At 38.3% G+C, this 18,832-nt stretch overlaps 1 protein-coding gene across 13 annotated transcripts in view; it reads right to left on the bottom strand.

Moving 5' to 3' along the window:
- The window catches only part of LOC144956906 (solute carrier organic anion transporter family member 2A1-like), a 77,238-nt gene that overhangs the window by 14,972 nt on the left and 43,434 nt on the right, over window positions 1–18,832 (bottom strand). For all 13 annotated transcript variants that reach the window (XM_078887732.1, XM_078887729.1, XM_078887731.1 and 10 more), the window contains exons 3-11: window positions 14,870–15,036; window positions 11,631–11,717; window positions 10,530–10,642; window positions 9,390–9,526; window positions 7,884–8,138; window positions 6,379–6,465; window positions 4,744–4,947; window positions 3,023–3,187; window positions 1,201–1,396 (exon numbers count right to left, since the gene is read on the bottom strand). In XM_078887732.1, the coding sequence (XP_078743858.1) occupies window positions 1,201–1,396; window positions 3,023–3,187; window positions 4,744–4,947; window positions 6,379–6,465; window positions 7,884–8,138; window positions 9,390–9,526; window positions 10,530–10,642; window positions 11,631–11,717; window positions 14,870–15,034 (1,409 nt within the window). In that variant the 5' untranslated portion in view covers window positions 15,035–15,036. The remainder of the gene's footprint in view (window positions 1–1,200; window positions 1,397–3,022; window positions 3,188–4,743; window positions 4,948–6,378; window positions 6,466–7,883; window positions 8,139–9,389; window positions 9,527–10,529; window positions 10,643–11,630; window positions 11,718–14,869; window positions 15,037–18,832) is intronic.

Genomic DNA, 18,832 nt, shown 5'->3' with positions numbered 1-18,832 from the left:
CGTGACGTCACTTCCCTCGTAATGACGCATAGCAACTTAGTAACTGGTTCTAAACGGAACAATGGCGGGCGTCCTTATGAAATACTTCTCCGACGAGCATAAAAGTGTATCCAGAGGAGAAAAAACATTATAAAGTAAATCTGATCATGTTTTAACTTTTACGCTTTCTGATCACATGACATGATGTGAAAAAGTTCTAGCCAGCATGAAGAATAAAAGTACCGATTTAGAAACAAGCTACTGGTTGCTAGGCGGATGTGACATCAGACTATTGAATCCGATTGTGCAAGAGATAGAACAGATTAGATGGCTGAGTGGTTAGTTCAGTATTTCTATCATGGATGTCCTCTTTTCGAGTTTAATAAATAGGGAGGAGGGGTCGTGGGTTCGGATCCTCTTCAAGTCGTATTTTCCACAAAGATAGTATGGCCCTTATACAGAAGAGACGAGAGAATGATAATCTAGCTTTGACAGGATTATAGAATTAACTCTCTCCTTACCAGCTATTTTCAGGATCTTCCCCAAAACTTCATATCTAACTAACACTAAATTATAATTTTTTTATCACTCTGACATAATAGCAGTAAGTTCTTCCGATAAATAATTTATTTAGCAAAACATTCTATACAACACACAGGTCATTTTCTTTAAATTTTATGATGCACAAAAGACATTTGAATTTTTTAAATGTTGGTTGTATCGTAACAGATGTGACGATTTTCCTATAGTTGGGAGGGAGAGGGTTAACTAACAAGGCAGAGATGTCCCTTGTAATGAGACACTACGTATTCTTCTCATTTCAATGTACATTAACCTAACGATATCATTTACTTGGCTGGTAAAAGATCGGGTTGTGACGGTAAATGTTGAGTTTAAAAAACGTGAGTTTTTATATTGAGCAATAACCGCTAAACGTGCTCAAAGCGCTTTACAAAGGGTCCCTAACCAACAGCAACATGTAACATTTAGATAGAGACATGAGGCCTGTAAAGCGATATTACAATTTCTTTCCGACAGACACAACGCTGTTTACGACCAGGTATTTGTTTTAAACCTGAGTACGGTGAGAGAATGTGAGTAAATAGCCTTTTCCAAGGACTCAATATTCACCGAGCGAGGCTCAAACCCAGGACTTTCTGATAAGAAAGCGAGCGTCATTCCAGAAGACCACAAAGACGCAGAAAATGTTAATGAACTTACCCCAGTGACCCATTATTTCCTGAGTGAAAGACTGGCTGGTCACAAATGATGAAAAATGATACAGCTAATAAACCGAGAGCTACGGAAAAGACGATGATTTTGATCTTCAGACAGGTCAGAGGTGAAAGACGGAATCTGGATGTGAGCACGCCCCCAAGTATGGTTCCAACCGAAGCGCCGCCCACAGTCAATGCGCCTGGATGAAATGAGATAATATTTGTTTAAAATAATTTTCAAAAATGAAATATATTATAGGGAATGTGATTAGCGGAAGAGTAGCGTCCCTTGATTGGACGTCACCCAAAGCATGTAACGTAACCGCGGAAAAGTTATTAGAGAGAGAACGTCATGTTGGTTGTGCGCATGTGTCTCTCGTCCTCGCATGCTCACAACCAACATGACGTTCTCTCTCTAATAACTTATCCGCCGGTGACGTCACAGACTATGGGTGACGTCCAATCAAGGGACGCTACTCTTCCGCTAATCTCATTCTCTATGGTGTTGGTGGATACTTGTAGGTACGAGAGTGCTCGATAATGTTAGTTAGACCATATAAAAATAGATAAATAAATAGTAATGTATTTATGTTTTAATTTTTTTTTTCGTTGGCCGAAGAAGAGTTTTGAGCACGAAACGTTCGTGTTTCGTATTTTCTTTTTTTTTTTTTTTTTTTTTTAAAAAGCTGTACTTTTTTACTATCGTACCCATTTTCATTGACATCGTTGTTGATCAGACCGTGGTTGAAAGATGATGATCCGAATTTGATAAAGAAAACTAATGTAGAAGTATTAGAGCAAGCTGAAACTAACCCATTCAACCCTAACACCCTCGACTATATCCGTAGTTTACTCGGATTACTTTTATCCCATGCCTATATATTACCTTTTTCTGAGACAAATTATTGGCGTAGTATCAAAGCAAATGTTTTTAGATTTTACATGTTTGATGGCAGTTGAATAAAACGATCTATGTACATGCTCATTTTAATACATTTTTTTCCAATTTTGAAAAGTAGCAAAAATCTCTAGGATTGAGTGAGTAAAAAGTTTACTAATTCGTACATTAATAAAAAGACAAATGCAATTTTAGGGCACCTAAATCGACATAAATGTATTGAACAGCCTGCTCTCACAGGAAATATAGAATGTAAAAAGAGTAAAGGTAGACCAAAAAAAGACATATTTGAATAGTTTGAACAACTGGGTGACAAAGAAAGAGAAGAGTAATATTAGTCTTTTGAGGTTATCTGATCAGAGAGATGAATGGCGAACCATGATCACCGATGTCTGGCACAGACTTGGTACTTGAAGAAGAAGAAGAAGAAGAAGAAGAAGAAGAAGAAGAAGAAGAAGAAGAAGAAGAAGAAGAAGAAGAAGAAGAAGAAGAAGAAATGTAATCAAAAGCAAGGTGGACATAAGTTAAAAAAAAAATTAAAATTAAAATCGAGCTTTATATAGAGCAATATCCACTAAATGTGCTCAAAGCGCTTTACAAGAGGTCCCTGGTCAACATCAACATATAACATGTAGGACGGGACATGTCGCCTCTTAGGCGATATTACAATTTTTCAGACAAAGGCACCGCTTGTACGACCAGGTACTCATTTTACACCTGAGTGCGGTAAGAGAATGTGAGTTAAGAGTCTTTTCCAAGGACTCAACTATGCGCCGAGCGCGAGGCTCGAACCCAGGACCTTCCGATCCAAAAGCGAGTGTCATACCACTAGACCACATAGCCGCACTAATATGGGTAGAATACAGGTCTAATCCACATTTGCCCAGTCAGAATTTCATTCCATAAATTAAACGTATCCAGAACCTACCTAGCACAATGTTGACGCGCCAGGCTGGAATATTGAAGTGTTCTTCTAGGTACTTGGGCTGAAAGGGCATCAGCCCACTCACGCTAAGAGCAGTGATGGCTGATCCCAGCACCAACAGAATGTAAAGTGGATTCTTTAGCAGTTTCAATAAAGCTGTGAAAAATCCTGAAAAAGCGGAAGGACAATTCATTGATGTGGTTATACCAATATATAATAATATTGATTAAAATTAGAGCTTTAATTTAGCGCAATATCCATTAAATGTTTTCAAGACTGCTTAACATGGGGTATTTAACCAACAACAACAAAAAACAACAACAACAACAAAAAAGCCCAAACAAACAAACAAACTTGCACTTTTATACAGCGCAATACCCACTAAATGATCTCAAAAACGCTTAACAAGGGACCGTAACCAACAGCTACACTTAACATGTATGACGAGATATCATGTCTGTTAAGTGATATTACAATCATTTTAGGCAGAGACAACGCTCACCACGACCAGGTAATCATTTTAGACGCCTGAGCGCAGTGAGTAAAGAGCCTTTTCTAAAGACTCAATTTGCGCCACCCAGAGCGGGACTCAACCCAGAGACCTACAAGTACGAAGACAGCAGCTTCTAATGGTGCTCACACTACTATGTTACGACGATCGACCCAATCCGCAAATTCTTTACCGTTGCAAACCCGCTGGAAGCTTCGTCACAAAACACCATTCAACTAGATGCTCTGCGGTTTCGGGTTCGTTCACACACCGGGTACATGTTGGACAGGTGGAAAGTCCCGACTGGTGAAGAGATTTTGCCGTCAGGCAGGTTCTCGACCGAAGCCTATTTATTGTCAACTGCAACATTACAAACCTGGACTATTATATCATGGTCAGAATTAGAGCAGAGAATTGAAGATAATGAGTATTGATATTGGTAATGTTGGAATTGAGAATGACCTTCAAAACCCAATGAAGTTCAATAATCCTGTAATGTAAATTGAAAAAGCCAGATGATATGGATGCTATGCGTTACCTCTTTCCCATCAAAGTAGACGATGGATTGTACATAAAATACATAATATGGGTCACCAGATACTTTTCTAAAGATATCTTGGAGTTGAGCTCAAAGCACTTTACAAGAGGTCCTTGGCCAACATCAACGCTTACCATGTAGAACAAGACATGACGCCTATTAGGCGATAATAAAAATATTTTTCGACAGAGACAACGCCGGTAACGGCTAGATACTCATTTTTACCCGAGTACGGTGGGAGATTGTGAATAAAGAGCTTTTTCTAATGACTCAACGATTCGCGATCAGAGCGGGATTCGAATTCTGGACCCTCCGGACCGAAGTCGTGTCACACCATGAGACCACGTAGCCGAAAAGGAAGATCTATGTTAGTAACTAATTATCTGTTTTTCCTTTTAGTTCAAGGAGGAATTTTTAGGTATATAATCTGCTACTCCTTTTAGTTCAAGGAGATATGTCTGTGATTATCACCTGTTTTTCTTTTTAGTTCAAGGAGGAATCTTTAGGTGTGTCACCTGTTATTCCTTTTAGTTCAAGGAGGAATCTTTAGGTGTGTCACCTGTTATTCCTTTTAGTTCAAAGAGGAATGTCTTTGATTATCACCTGCTTTTCTTTTTATCTCAGGAGGAATCTTTCGCTGCACCATCTTTTTTTTTTTGGTTCGAGGAAAAATCTTTAGGTGTATCATTTGCTTACCTTTTATTTCAAGAAGGAATTTGTTCTGGCCGTGGTTTTGCATCCGTCTCTTCATCTCCGCCATTTCAATCTCAGGTTTTCTGATGATTTTCTTCGGGAAAAAGAGAAGGGGAAGCCCCACCACGAGGCTGATGGAGCCAAACATAAGAAACCCTATCCACCAGGCCCCAAGCCACCGGGGATCTTGTCGAGTTAAACCTGTGTCTGTTGACAATAATAGAAATAGTAAAACGTATTAGTAAAAAACAGATTGAAGCAAAACTAGGCTCTAACTGCCATTTGCATAAAGGGAAATACAATATAAACAGCATTTCCAAAATTTCTGATCCAATGAAACGAGATGCTAAGAAACGAAATGGTTTTAAAACCTCCGAGCTAGAGTTCCTGCTATTGATTTAGGAGATGCAAAGAAAATGTTATTAAATAGCGTATTTATTTCATAGATTGATGGTAGGTGTTTATCTAAAACTCTCACAACTTCTGCTCGCCAGTCAATCGTGCCAGCACGCGAAACATGACGATGTGTGTGTATAGTCTGATTGTGAGAATTTAGTGAGCACTATTCACCCAATTGGCGCTCTAAAATAAATACAAGTAGCTGAGTGACGTCATCTTCATTCATTCAATAGGAACTTCGACTTTGACCTTTTATAACCTGTTCAACAAAGGTCATTGTCTTTTTTCATTTGGTTTAATTATATAACAATTCCATCAGATGTAATAAAACACCGGTTTGATGTCCATTGGACAGATTATCACAATATAAGAAACGAAATAAACCTATACTAAAATACATGAGTTATTTGTCGATTGAATTCCACACCACAAACCTGAGGTAATGGAGTGTTTGATAGAAAAAAAAATCTGCAGCGTTGCTGAAAGGTGCCGAGTTCAAATACCCGCGCAGTTGTGTGCACTTGAACAAGTCATCTCGGCCTAGTTCAGTTTTTTAAAAATAGATAAATAAATAAAATTCCCTTTATTCATCCTATGGGGGAAATTTGTCTCTAGGGTCTATTCCAAGGGAAGACTGGAATAACCCAGGCGTCAGCCGCAGTGCAGCGCCGCAAATTGAACTAGGGCGAGGTGATTTGCTCAAGGACACACAGCCAGCGGCGGGTGATCGAACTCGGTACTTTTCGGGTACAAATCAAAGACCGTACCACTGAGCCTTTGGAAAAGGCACTAAAGACAAATTCCCCCTATAGGATGAATAAAGGGATGTAAAAAAAATCATTCATCAACGGTTTGTACCTACGTGCACATATGTGTCCTACCATTCCAAAAGGGTATTATGTAGGAGTGAATCAACTGCACGCTGTATTGATCTCAATCAAGCCTATACTTTGACAGTTTAGTCATATAAAAAGCATATGGAGAAAGTCTCTAATACTGGTCAAATGGCATTGTAGAACTCGAATCTAGCTGTTGGCATCTCTCTATCTCTTGAGGAAGACACTTATCCTTTATAATTCACTCTACGGCGCTGCACTGCGGCTACATCCTATAATATCATTTCCGTGTTTTCTCCTGATGGATCCGTAGTATTAAAAAATCCTCTCTCCCAGCACCCCTGTTGATGTTTCGAAGGAATTATATCACTTAAGATATTGATATAGTGTTGTGGCGACTCACCTTCAAGAGTGATGTATATACTGCTGAACGCTCCACCCATGATGAAAGCTACAGAGGGACCGAATATCGCTAAACCTGTGATGATGCCTAGATAGACAAATAAATACACATATGTGGCAATGCAGACATAATCAGTTGGAAGGTGAACATTTTGGATTTGTATCTTTGCATTTTCTGAAAGAGCATGCTCCCCTGAGCATTTCAATCTTTATTTGAAGTAATTCGGGTGATTTTTTATGAAGTTATGGTCAGATGTATGGGAAAGGTATCCAGCAACTTTTCTCAAATTTCATACTTTTTTCAACCTGACTAGCTGTAAAAATATTTAGAAGTGAAATTAAGCTTTGGTATTTCTCGAAGATGTACAAAAAGAGTTGTTTTATTCATTTATGACAAGAACTCATTTTTGATTTAAAAATTTGACCTTCTAAGTAAACTTGGCAATTTCTCAGTTCAAACCTTTTCACCATACGACTGATTATGTCATTTACTTTACCACATCGATTGAAATAATTAGCTCAGTGTAATGAAGTAACAACTCATCTACAGTATCCTAAAATATACGTTTTAAAAACTTTGAACAGGAAACTCATCCTTCAAATTATATTGATTGATTGAAATGGCCCCCATCTTGGCAAAGATTCACAATTCTCGGACTTCGCGACATCCCAGGCTTGAGAGGTTTTGCTCAAAGTAAGGATCATTTCAATCGATCAATATTTGAAGGACGAGTTTTCTATCCAAAATTTTGAACACGTGTTTTTTAGAATATGGCAGTATTCTCAAATGTGAGGTTATAGTACATAGTTGTGTCTTATTATTGTGCGGCTATGTGGTCGGATCGGAAGGTCCTGGGTTCGAGCCTCGTTCGGCGCATAGTTGAGTCCTTAGAAAAGGCTCTTTACTCACATTCTCTCACCGTACTCAGGTGTAAAAAGAGTACCTGGTCGTCAACATGTGTCTGTCCGAAAAAAATGTAAGGCGTCATGTCTCGTTCTACATGTTAAGTGTTGCTGTTGGCCAGTGACCCATTGTAAAGCGCTTTGAGCACGTTTAGTGTATATTGTGCTATATAAAAGTTCAAGTATTATTCCAAATAAAGCTTTAAATGAAAATTTAAAAAAAATATCTACTCCTGCAAGGAAACGAAACAAATTTCTATAACACATCGAAAAATGGAAATCTCTCAGACCATCGTTTTTTTTCCCTTACGTATTTAACTCTCTCCTTACCAACCATTTTCAGGATTTTCCCCAAAACTTCACACCCAACTAGACCGTCTAACACAAAAATAGATTTTTTATCATTCAAATACAATAGCGGTAAGGTCTTGCGATAAATAACTTCTTTAGCAAAACATGCTTTACAACACATTGTTCACTTTCTTTAAATTTTATGATGTACAAGATAAATTTGAATAAGAAAAATGTTGGTTGTATCGAAACGAATGTGACGATTTTCCTATAGTTGGTAAGGAGAGGGTTAAAGAAAAAAAAAGCCCTCACCCAAAAAGAAGGCAGATTTGGTCTTGGTAACATTGTCATCAATGTAGACACTGACAAAGGAAACCCTTGGAGATTTGGCCACTCCTTGGATCAGCATCCCCACCCCGATGAACGTAATGGCCAGTGTCCGCCAATGGTCCGACACGCCGTGAATACCACCAGCATCGGAATGCTTGGAGTTACCGTGACATGAGTCGCTTTGGCTGGCCTGGCTGCCCAGAACACACATCTGACCAGTACTGCTAAGTGTTGACACTGGAATAGATAGGATTTCTATGGGATTAACCACACATTGGTCCACCTCCTCCTCTTCCTCATCTTGCTCCTCCTCTTCATTTTCTTCTTCCTCTTCCTCCTCCTCCTCCTCCTCCTCCTCCTCCTTCTTCTTCTTCTTCTTCTTCTTCTTCTTCTTCTTCTTCTTCTTCTTCTTCTTCTTCTTCTTCTTCTTCTTCTTCTTCTTCTTCTTCCTTCCTCCTCCTCCTCCTCCTCCTCCTCCTCTCCTCCTCCTCCTCCTCCTCCTCCTTCTTCTTCTTCTTCTTCTTCTTCTTCTTCTTCTTCTTCTTCTTCTTCTTCTTCTTCTTCTTCTTCTTCTTCTTCTCCTCCTCCTCCTCCTCCTCCTCCTCCTCCTCCTCCTCCTCCTCCTCCTACTTCTTCTTCTTCTTCTTCTTCTTCTTCTTCTTCTTCTTCTTCTTCTTCTTCTTCTTCTTCTTCTTCTTCTTCTTCTTCTTCTTCTTCTTCTTCTGCTGCTGCTGCTGCTTCTGCTAATAAACACGTCCACTAATGACAATCTATGATATTCAACAGATATTTCACATCTATTTACTCTTTCTCTCTCTATCTCTCTTCCTCTCGTTCTCTCACGCGTGTTTTTTTTTTATATAAAGACAATCAAAGCAGCATTTCCGCTAAAATGATTTTTCATTAATCAGATTTGAATAGCTCTCATAATTATTGTATTTCCTATAAGACGATAACATTGTTATCAAGACACGCATAAGTCTATTGGAAATTTAATGGTGTGATTTACAGATAAATAAATAAAAAATGCTTTTAGAATGCTTTTACAAAATAATATAAAAGGTATAGTTTCCTTTTTATCTGCAATGTATAAACCAAATTCTGACACGGTTTTTCAGTAGCTGAATTGATTCTATTTATTTAGTTAAGATATTCACGACATCCGCCAGTCGGATTATAGTACCAGCAAATAATACTATATGTAAGCTCAAATGTGTATTGCCTGCTTGATCTGAAATCAAAAACCAAAAGCTGAGTGGCGCCAATTTCGTTCCTTCTATAGATAGAATAAAGTTGACGTCACTCAGGTCTTTGTTATTGTTTTTTGCCATCCATGTTTATGAGTAATTCTCACTTAAATGTATCAACCAGACTATAAAAGTTCATGGTTACACAGCGTTTTGTGTGTTGGTCCGTTATATTTCCGGATGGCAATGTTGAGAGCTTCTTAGCCGAGCGCATTATCTCTATATCAGAAACTAGTCGTACCGTTAGACGTGTTACCAGGTGCCAGAAAAGTGTTTTGAAACAAATCCTTGGTTCCAAAGTATGGGATAGTACACATCAGGCCAGACAGCCCGTACAGCACGGTGGCGATTGCAAGACACCGGGGGATGTGGATGCGTCTTGAAGGGTGGATTGGAATGATACATTAGTTGATTTGGAAACATTTTAATAGAATTGAACAAAACCAAAAACCAAAAAAAAGAATTTAAAAAATACAAAAAACAAAACGATTCAACAACGACAACATCAAAAAAAAAAAAATAATTATAAAATGAATGCGTACCTATTGCTATTGCTGGGTGCAGTCAATGTTAACAAAATAAAAAACAAAAACAAAAAAAAAACTAGAGCATGTATAGTTTTGACGCCTTTGCGGCGCTGCACTGCGGCACTAAACGTGCCCAAAGCGAATTATAAGGGGTTCCTGGCCAACAGTAACGCTCCACATGTAGAACCGGACATTACGCCTGATAGGCGAATTTACTTTTTTTTTCTGACAAAGACAACGCTGTTAACGGCCAGGTACTCATTTTACATCTGAGTACGGTGAGAGAAAGTGAGTTAAGAGCCTTTTCCAAGGATTCAACTATGCGCCGAGCGAGGCTCGAACCCAGGACCTTCCGATCCGAAAGTGAGTGTCATACCACTAGACCACATAGCACTATTGTTGGGTGCAGTCACTGTTATAATCGTAGCCACCTCTACCTACCACAATCACTCTATTCCATTTCAATTCCTTCACTTTTTCTTTTCCTTCTCCTCTCCAAGCCCTATTCCTCCTTTTCCTCTTTTTTCCTCCTCCTACTGATCCTCCTCGTCTTATATCTCCTCATCATCATAATCTTCATCCAATCATCATCATCATCATCATCATCATCATCATCATCATCATCAGCATCATCATCAGCATCATCAACAACATCATCATCTCATCCTCATCATCATCATCATCATCTCATCATCATCACCATCATCATGACCACCACATCCACCACCACCACAATCATCATCATTATCATCATCATTATCAGCATCATCATCATCGTCAACATCATCATCTTCACCTTCATCACCACCACCACCACCACAACCACCACCACCACAACGACCCACCATCCTTACCTGGTAAAGTAACTGAGAAACAGACAGGTCAGGAAGTAACCAAAGTCGTTACATGACATCAGGAATCCGCTGACGGAACTGTTAAAGTTGAAGTGTTTCTCTAGCGTTGTAATCTAAGAATGGAAGACGCACAACGTGACTCTTTACCCACATGAACACGTCAATAATGGCCACGATCTATATTACATTTCCATGTGCTCGAGGTCATTGGTCACATTGCAAAGTGTGCTCAAAATGACCCACATAGTGAAAAGTGTGTTTCAAAATTCAATTTAATAAATATCCGTTACAATTGGTCATTTTGCTCTGCATGGCTCATGGGTATGTTTACAACTTTCATAAACATAGCAGTGTGTTTGGATGCATTGAGAAATGTCCAATCGTTGTACAGCAACAACTCATGTGATCGATGACTAGGTTTGACGAAAGCATGAATATAGATCGCTCCCATTGACAAGATGAGATGTGTCTTAGACGAGTCTTTGTTGTTTTTTAAATCTTAGTTTGTAAAAACAAACACAGGAAAACAAACAAACGAAAGGAAAAAAAAAACATTGAGGGCGATATAAGGAGAATAATAATAGTAATGATAATGATGATGATGATGATGATGATGATAATGATGATGATGATGATAATGATGATGATGATGATGATGATGATGATGATGATGATGATATTAATAATAATAATAATAATAATAATAATAATAATAATAATAATAATAATAATAATAATAATAATAATAATAATAATAATAATAATAATAATAATAATAATAATAATAATCACTGGCGTTTTGTTGTGATATGAGGTCCCAAGCGACGCATAGTTGAGTCCTTCGAAAAGGCTCTTTGCACACGTTCTCTCAGGAATAAAATGAGTTTTTGTGTATTTTTGTTGGGTTTTTTTTTGTGTGTATGGGGGGGGGGGGGGGTGTTGTGATTGTTTTAAAAAATGCCTAATTAGTTTGTCTTACTTGTGAGGTAACGTAAAAAGATAATGCTGACGTCACTATTCAATTAATTGATTTTTCTTACTTGTGAGGTAATGTAAACAGATAATGCTGACGTCACTATTCCATTAATTGATTTTTCTTACTTGTGAGGTAATGTAAACAGATAATGCTGACGTCACTATCCCCGTCAAGCCATAGACAGCTGAAAAACAACCAATCGACCTGAACCTCTGTCAAATGTAAAAGAAATGAAACAAGGGGGGTAACTATGACTTTTAATCATTGATTGCTGAATGATAATATGTGATTTCCCTCCTTAATCTGTTATCATGACATGCAGGGCATTGATTCTATGCGTTTATGATAAATACATATGTGGCTATGTGGTCTAGTGGTAAGACACTCGCTTTCGGATCGGAAAGTCCTGGGTTCGAGTCTCGCTCGGCGCATAGTTGAGTCCTTGGAAAAGGCTCTTACTCTTACATTATCTCACCGTACTCAGGTGTAAAATGAGTACCTGGCCGTTAACAGCGTTGTCTCTGTCGAGAAAACAAATGCTAATATCACCTAAAAGGCGTCATGTCTGGTCCTACATGTCAAGGGTTGCTGTTGACCAGGGACCCCTTTAAAGCGCTTTGAGCACGTTTAGTGGATATTGCCCTATATAAAAGCTCAATTAAAAAATACTTATAACATACGCCAGCCGGATAAAACGTACAAACACGAAATTATAAGGTAACCTTTAAACGTTTATAGTCTGATTGATACAATTTAGTGAGAACTACACATAAAAATGGCTCAGCTGGCTAAAAACAATAACAAAGAGCTGATTGATATCAATTTCAAATTCATTCCTTCTATTGGATTCAAGTCACGTCGCCCAGCAACGGCGGCCATCGTGGATCTAAAGAAAGAAAACCTGTACTTTTTATTCTTCTTGTTGGCTAGAACTTTTCATATGTCTTGTGATCAGAATGTGTAAAAGTCAAAACATGATCAGATTTATGTGGGTTTTTTTTCCTCTGGATACGCTTTTATGCTCGTCGGAGAAATATTTCATAAGGGCGTCCGCCATTGTTCCGATAGTTAGAGCCAGTTACTAAGTTACCATACGTCATTATGAGGGAAGTGACGTCATAACAGTTGAAGAGTATTTCGTTCCTTCAATTCCACAGTGATACATTAGGGAGCAGGCACCGATGAAAGATAAAGGTCTGAAAACGTGTGTGTATGGAACAGTGACAAAGCAGAATGAAAAATACAAGAAAAATAAAAATCCAAAACAATTCAGCTACCATGGCTTGGAGATCAAACCCAAGACTCCTGATTACTGGTCTGAGGTTCGATCGCCTTTCGAGGCAGGCTTGATTTTTTATTTTTTTTTATTTTTTTTTGTTTGTTTTAATTTTAATATTTTTCTTCGTGCTTTAACTGGCACTGTTTCATACGCACTTTTTAAATCTTTGTCATGACGCCACATACACTGAAAGGAAGACAACTTTCTAATTTGTAAAGGCTTGGGTTGAAAATATCGAATTGATAACCTTTTCATTTAAACGGATAAGATTTGTGAGCTGACTTAACATAATCCATCGGATGTCACGCTAGATAATTTTGAGATACGAGCGAATAAATGTAAAATACCGTTATTTATATGGTATTCGGTTTTTTTTTCACACTATCCATCCAACTACAACTTCACGAAAGGATTTTACAATTTTAAGTTTATAAAGATTTTAATTCATTTTTTTCCCCAGAGCTCCGTCTATCGACGAAATAAATAGATATGTGTGTCTTGTCTTTAAAAGCAATTTTCTCCATTTAAATTTTGTTCACCCCCTCCCTTCAAATGTGAATAACCTGGGCCCAATTTAAGATAATTACAAAATTCAAACTGGATTTTGTTTAGAAATAATGTTTCTATTGGAATATTAATGATATGGGATTCTAAAGTTCCCCACATCCGACGGGATTTGCCAGCTCACCTCTCATTTTATAATAACAATTGATGGTTCCTCTGTGACCTCTTGGTGCTATGTCTGTCAAGATATTGACACGGATGCCTTTTTAACTAGTATCTTACAGTATGAGCCTTCAGTTCTTCAATCAACATACAATGCATACACTTTTGAAAATTTAGACATTTGTGGTATTGTTAATTAAAACTAGTAAAATAAACATTTCAGTTGTTTTATTTTTTTATTCAAAATAAATTATATTTTGTCCCTGAAATCAACCGCTGACCGTGAACCAAAGACCCATAGCCATCTGAAGTGCTTGCCTATCACCCGGAGTAAACAGTCCACCGATTCTAAGCATCACTCACAATTCTAACACAGATGATTGAAAAAATGCATCTTGTCGTCAGGTTTCACGGTGCAATTCCTTTATCAATGTGTCAAAATATTGTGAGAAATACTCACTAACTGGGCCTGACCTATGTGTGTGTTTGACATATACTTAGGCGGTATCTCAGGAATTTTCATGCATGAAATAGATAGTTAAGGGGACGAAACGTGATAAATGGCAAGAAATATTCTGATTGGTTAATGCTTAGAAACCAGCCAACCATCAATTTCTAGAAATTCGAATTGAATCGGTCGAAATCGCCGCCTTCTATCTGCATGGCTGGTCCTACATGTGAAGAGTACTCTGGAAAAACCCATATTTAAAAATTTGGCCAGAAAACTCGCCCTTCAAATATCGATTGATTTAAATGACCCTCTCTTGGAAAAAAAAACAAACCTCAAACCCGCGACTTCGCGAGGTCCCCGGTTTGAGAGGCTTTTTTTGTTTTGCCAAGATGAGGGTCATTTAACTCGATCGTTATTTGAATGACGAGTTTTCTGGCCAATTTTTAAAATATGGCTTTTTCCAGATTACGGCAGTATTGTCGTTGGTTTAGAAGTCTTATGAAAATGCTTTGGCATATTTCGTGGATATTGCATTAAATTAAAATTCTTTTTTTTTTTCTTTTTTTCTTTTTTTTTTGATAAAAGAGTAAAATATTTCATGAGTTTCGAATTGGAGGTAAAAGTTGCAAATTCTGGCCGACAAGCTATTATTCTCTCCCTTTCTCTCTCTCTCTCTCTCTCTCTCTCTCTCTCTCTCTCTCTCTCTCTCTCTCTCTCTCTCTCTCTCTATCTATCTATCTATCTATCTATCTATCTATTTCCATCTCTTGGTCCCCCCCTCTCTCTCTCTCTCTCTCTCTCTATCTATCTATCTCTCTCTATCTATCTATCTCTCTCTCTCTCTCTCTCTCTCTCTCTCTCTCTCTCTCCCTTGATTGAATGAATAAATGAACGAACGGATTAATTAATGAATGAAGAAGTAAATAAATACAGTCCACACGTTTTAAAGACTAGAATCCAAATTTTACCTGTAAGCAATCTGGATAACAACCACCTATGCCACACTTTTCGGGTTCTGTCACGTTATTTGGCTCTGTGACGTCATATCCGGGGTCATCAACTGTCTTCCCATTCTTAAGACTGTCACCGAGCGATGGGTAGAGGAACGACCTCTTGGACTCTTTGTCATCCATTCCTATGGGAGAAATTTGGAGGAAAGTTGAGACTAGTATATTGTGTTGAAAATATATATAGTTGAGTCTGAGCTTAAAATTCAAAATTGAGCTTTTATATAGCGCAATATCCACTAACGTGCTCCCTGGCCAACATTTAACATTGAGGACAAGACATGGCGCCTGTGAGGCGCTATTATAATTTTTTCGGACAGAGACAACGCTGTTAACGGCCATGTAATCATTTTACACCTGAATACGGTGAGAGAATGTGAGTAAAGAGCCGTTTCCAAAGACTCAAATAAGCGCAGAGCGAGGCTCGAACCCAGGACCTTCCGATCCGAAAGCGAGTTTGATACCACTAGAGCACATAACCGCACAAGACTGGTATAATGTGTTGAAAATAGATTTAGTTGAGACTGGTATTTCGTGTTGAAAATAGATTTAGTTAAGACTGGTATATATTGTTGAAAATAGATTTAGTTGAGACTGGTATATAGTGTTGAAAATAGATTTAGTTGAGACTGACTGGTATATCGTGTTGAAAATAGATATAGTTGAGACTGGCATATAGTGTTGAAAATAGATATAGTTGAGACTGGTATATAGTGTTGAAAATAGATATAGTTGAGACTGGTATATCGTGTTGAAAATAGATATAGTTGAGACTGGCATATAGTGTTGAAAATAGATATAGTTGAGACTGGCATATAGTGTTGAAAATAGATATAGTTGAGACTGGTATATCGTGTTGAAAATAGATATAGTTGAGACTGGTATATAGTATTGAAAATAGATATAGTTGAGACTGGCATATCGTGTTGAAAATAGATATAGTTGAGACTGGCATATAGTGTTGAAAATAGTTACAGTTGAGACTGGTATATAGTGTTGAAAATAGATATAGTTGAGACTGATATATAGTGTTGAAAATAGATATAGTTGAGACTGGTATTTCGTGGTGAAAATAGATATAGTTGAGACTGGTATATAGTATTGAAAATAGATTTAGTTGAGACTGGTATTTCGTGTTGAAAATAGATATAGTTGAGACTGGTATATAGTGTTGAAAATAGATATAGTTGAGACTGGTATATAGTGTTGAAAATAGATATAGTTCAGACTGACAGGTATTTCGTGTTGAAAATAGATATAGTTGAGACTGGTATGTCCTGTTGAAAATAGATTTAGGAGAGACTGGTATAATTTATTGAAAATATATATAGTTGAGACTGGTATTTCATGTTGAAAATAGATATAGAACAGACAGGCTTGGAACTTTTCTGTTACATCTTGTGCAATATAAAGAACGTGATCAAATCTTTTAGCATGGGAAAATGACCGATAGGAGTAAATTAATGAGATAACCGAGGGCAAGTGAAAGATCGGGGAAGAGGGGGGGGGGGGGGCGAGAGAGGACGCGGAAGAGACAAAGAGGAGGGAAACACAAATGGTCCTTTTCATATTTGTTAAACCCACAAAAATACACATATAAGACCGCTAAGTGAAAATTTTCTTTTTTCATTTTTCTCAATGGCACAACAATAATGCAGATACCACGATATGCTATTATACCCCGATGTGAATTGGCGTCTCTCTCTCTCTCTCTCTCTCTCTCTCTCTCTCTCTCTCTCTCTCTCTGTCTGTCTGTCTGTCTCTCTCTCTCTCTCTGTCTGTCTCTGTCTCTCTCTCTCTCTCTCTCTCTCTTTCTTTCGTTCTTTCAATCTCTCTCTCTTTCAAAGGCACACGCACACACACACACACACACACACACACAAACTCTCTCTCTCTCTCTCTCTCTCACTCTCTCTCTCTCTCTCTCTCTCTCTCTCTCTCTCTCTCTCTCTCTCTCTTTCAGCCAGGCGGTGTGTATTATATCAAGGGGATGTCAGGTTTGGTTCTCTGAAACCGTGATTTTTATTTCTATATTTTCATCTGGGACTTCTCTGTCCACTTCATTTCCCAGGGATAGTACAATTACAACACATCCCTCAACCACTTATTTGCCATACTCTAGGAAAAGACTGAGCCTTTATATAGCGCAATGTATACTAAATGTGCTCAAAGCGCTTTACAAGTGTTTTTACAAGGGGTTCCTGGCCAACAGCAATTCGTAACATGTAGGACGTGGCGCCTGTAAGGCGATATTGCAATTTTTTTCCCCGACAGAGACAACGCTGTAAACGGTCAGATACTCATTTTACACCCCGAGTACGACGAGAGAGTGTGAGTAAAGAGCCTTTTCCAAGAACTTGACTATACGCCAAAGGAGGCTCGAACCCAGGACCTTCCGATCCGCGCTTTACAAGTGTTTTTACAAGGGGTTCCTGGCCAACAGCAATTCGTAACATGTAGGACGTGGCGCCTGTAAGGCGATATTGCAATTTTTTTCCCCGACAGAGACAACGCTGTAAACGGTCAGATTACTCATTTTACACCCCGAGTACGACGAGAGAGTGTGAGTAAAGAGCCTTTTCCAAGAACTTGACTATACGCCAAAGGAGGCTCGAACCCAGGACCTTCCGATCCGAAAGCGAGTGTCATACCACAAGACCACATCGCCGCACATCATGTATTCAAATATTTTGTCCAGAAAACTTGTACCTCCGAAAGTTCTAGGTTTGAGAGTTTGTTTGTTTTTTTCCAAGATTTAGTGTCATCGAAATCGATCGCTATTTGCAGATTTCTGGCCAACTTTTCAAATAAGTGTTTTTCTAGAGTTCGGCTATGTGGTCGCTTTCGGATCGGAAGGTCCTGGGTTCGAGCCTCGCGCTCGGCGCATAGTTGAGTCCATGGAAAAGGCTCTTTACTCACATTCTCTCACCGTACTCGGGTGTAAAATGAGTACCTAGCCGTTAACAGCGTTGTCTTTGTCCGAAAAAATTGTAATATCGCCTAACAGGCGTCATGTCCCGTCCTGCATGTTAAATGTTGCTGTTGACCAGGGACCCCTTGTAAAGCGCTTTGAGTAAATTTTGTGGATATTGCGCTATATAAAGCTAAATTTAAAAAAAAATTAGAGTTCGGAAATTAACTGTTTAACCCTCTACTTACAGCAAAATCGTCACATTTGTTACGAAACAATATACATTTTTCTTATTCAGATTTTTTTTGTACGTCACAAACTTTGAAGAATGATCTTTGTTTAATTTAACAGAACATAATGTTGCTTTGTAGAAATAGAAAGCTTTTTTGAGTTTTTGGGAAAATACTGAAAATGATCGGTAAGGAGAGAGTTAAAATCTGATTGCTATCATCTACGTCACGTGCCTCACGATGACAGTCTTACGTGACACATTTATGTCACGATGACAGTCTTACGTGACACATTTATGTCACGATGACAGTCTTACGTGACACATTTATGTCACGATCAAATTGATATATACCAGGAATTTTATGCAACAGCTTGGTTTATACATTAACCCTTTCACGGCGAGTCCATGAAAAAAATAAGGTCCTATTTCTCATCATTATTTTTCTTAATTCAGTTACTGGGGTCCAATACATCTTCATATCACCGCGTTACCACCATTTGGAGACGGTGGGTCACACTTTATTCCAACCGATTGTCATAGAAATCTAGATTAATGGCCGTTAACAGCGTTGTCTCTGTCCGAAAAAAATATAATATCGCCTAACAGGCGTCATGTCCCGTCCTACATGTTAAGTGTTGCTGTTGGCCAGGGACCCCTTGTAAAGCGCTTTGAGCACGTTTAGTGGATACTCCGCTATATAAAAGCACATTTTAAAAGATTTTTTCACCAAATGGAATTTTTAAAACCAAACCAATACAACCTTTGTTTCAATTGACTGTAA

This window comes from Berghia stephanieae, chromosome 11, assembly GCF_034508935.2.
Source record: "Berghia stephanieae isolate SIO BIC M18660-M18661 chromosome 11, UCSD_Bste_1.3, whole genome shotgun sequence".
Lineage (NCBI taxonomy): Eukaryota > Metazoa > Mollusca > Gastropoda > Nudibranchia > Aeolidiidae > Berghia > Berghia stephanieae.
This window is presented reverse-complemented; position numbering and strand designations above follow the sequence as displayed.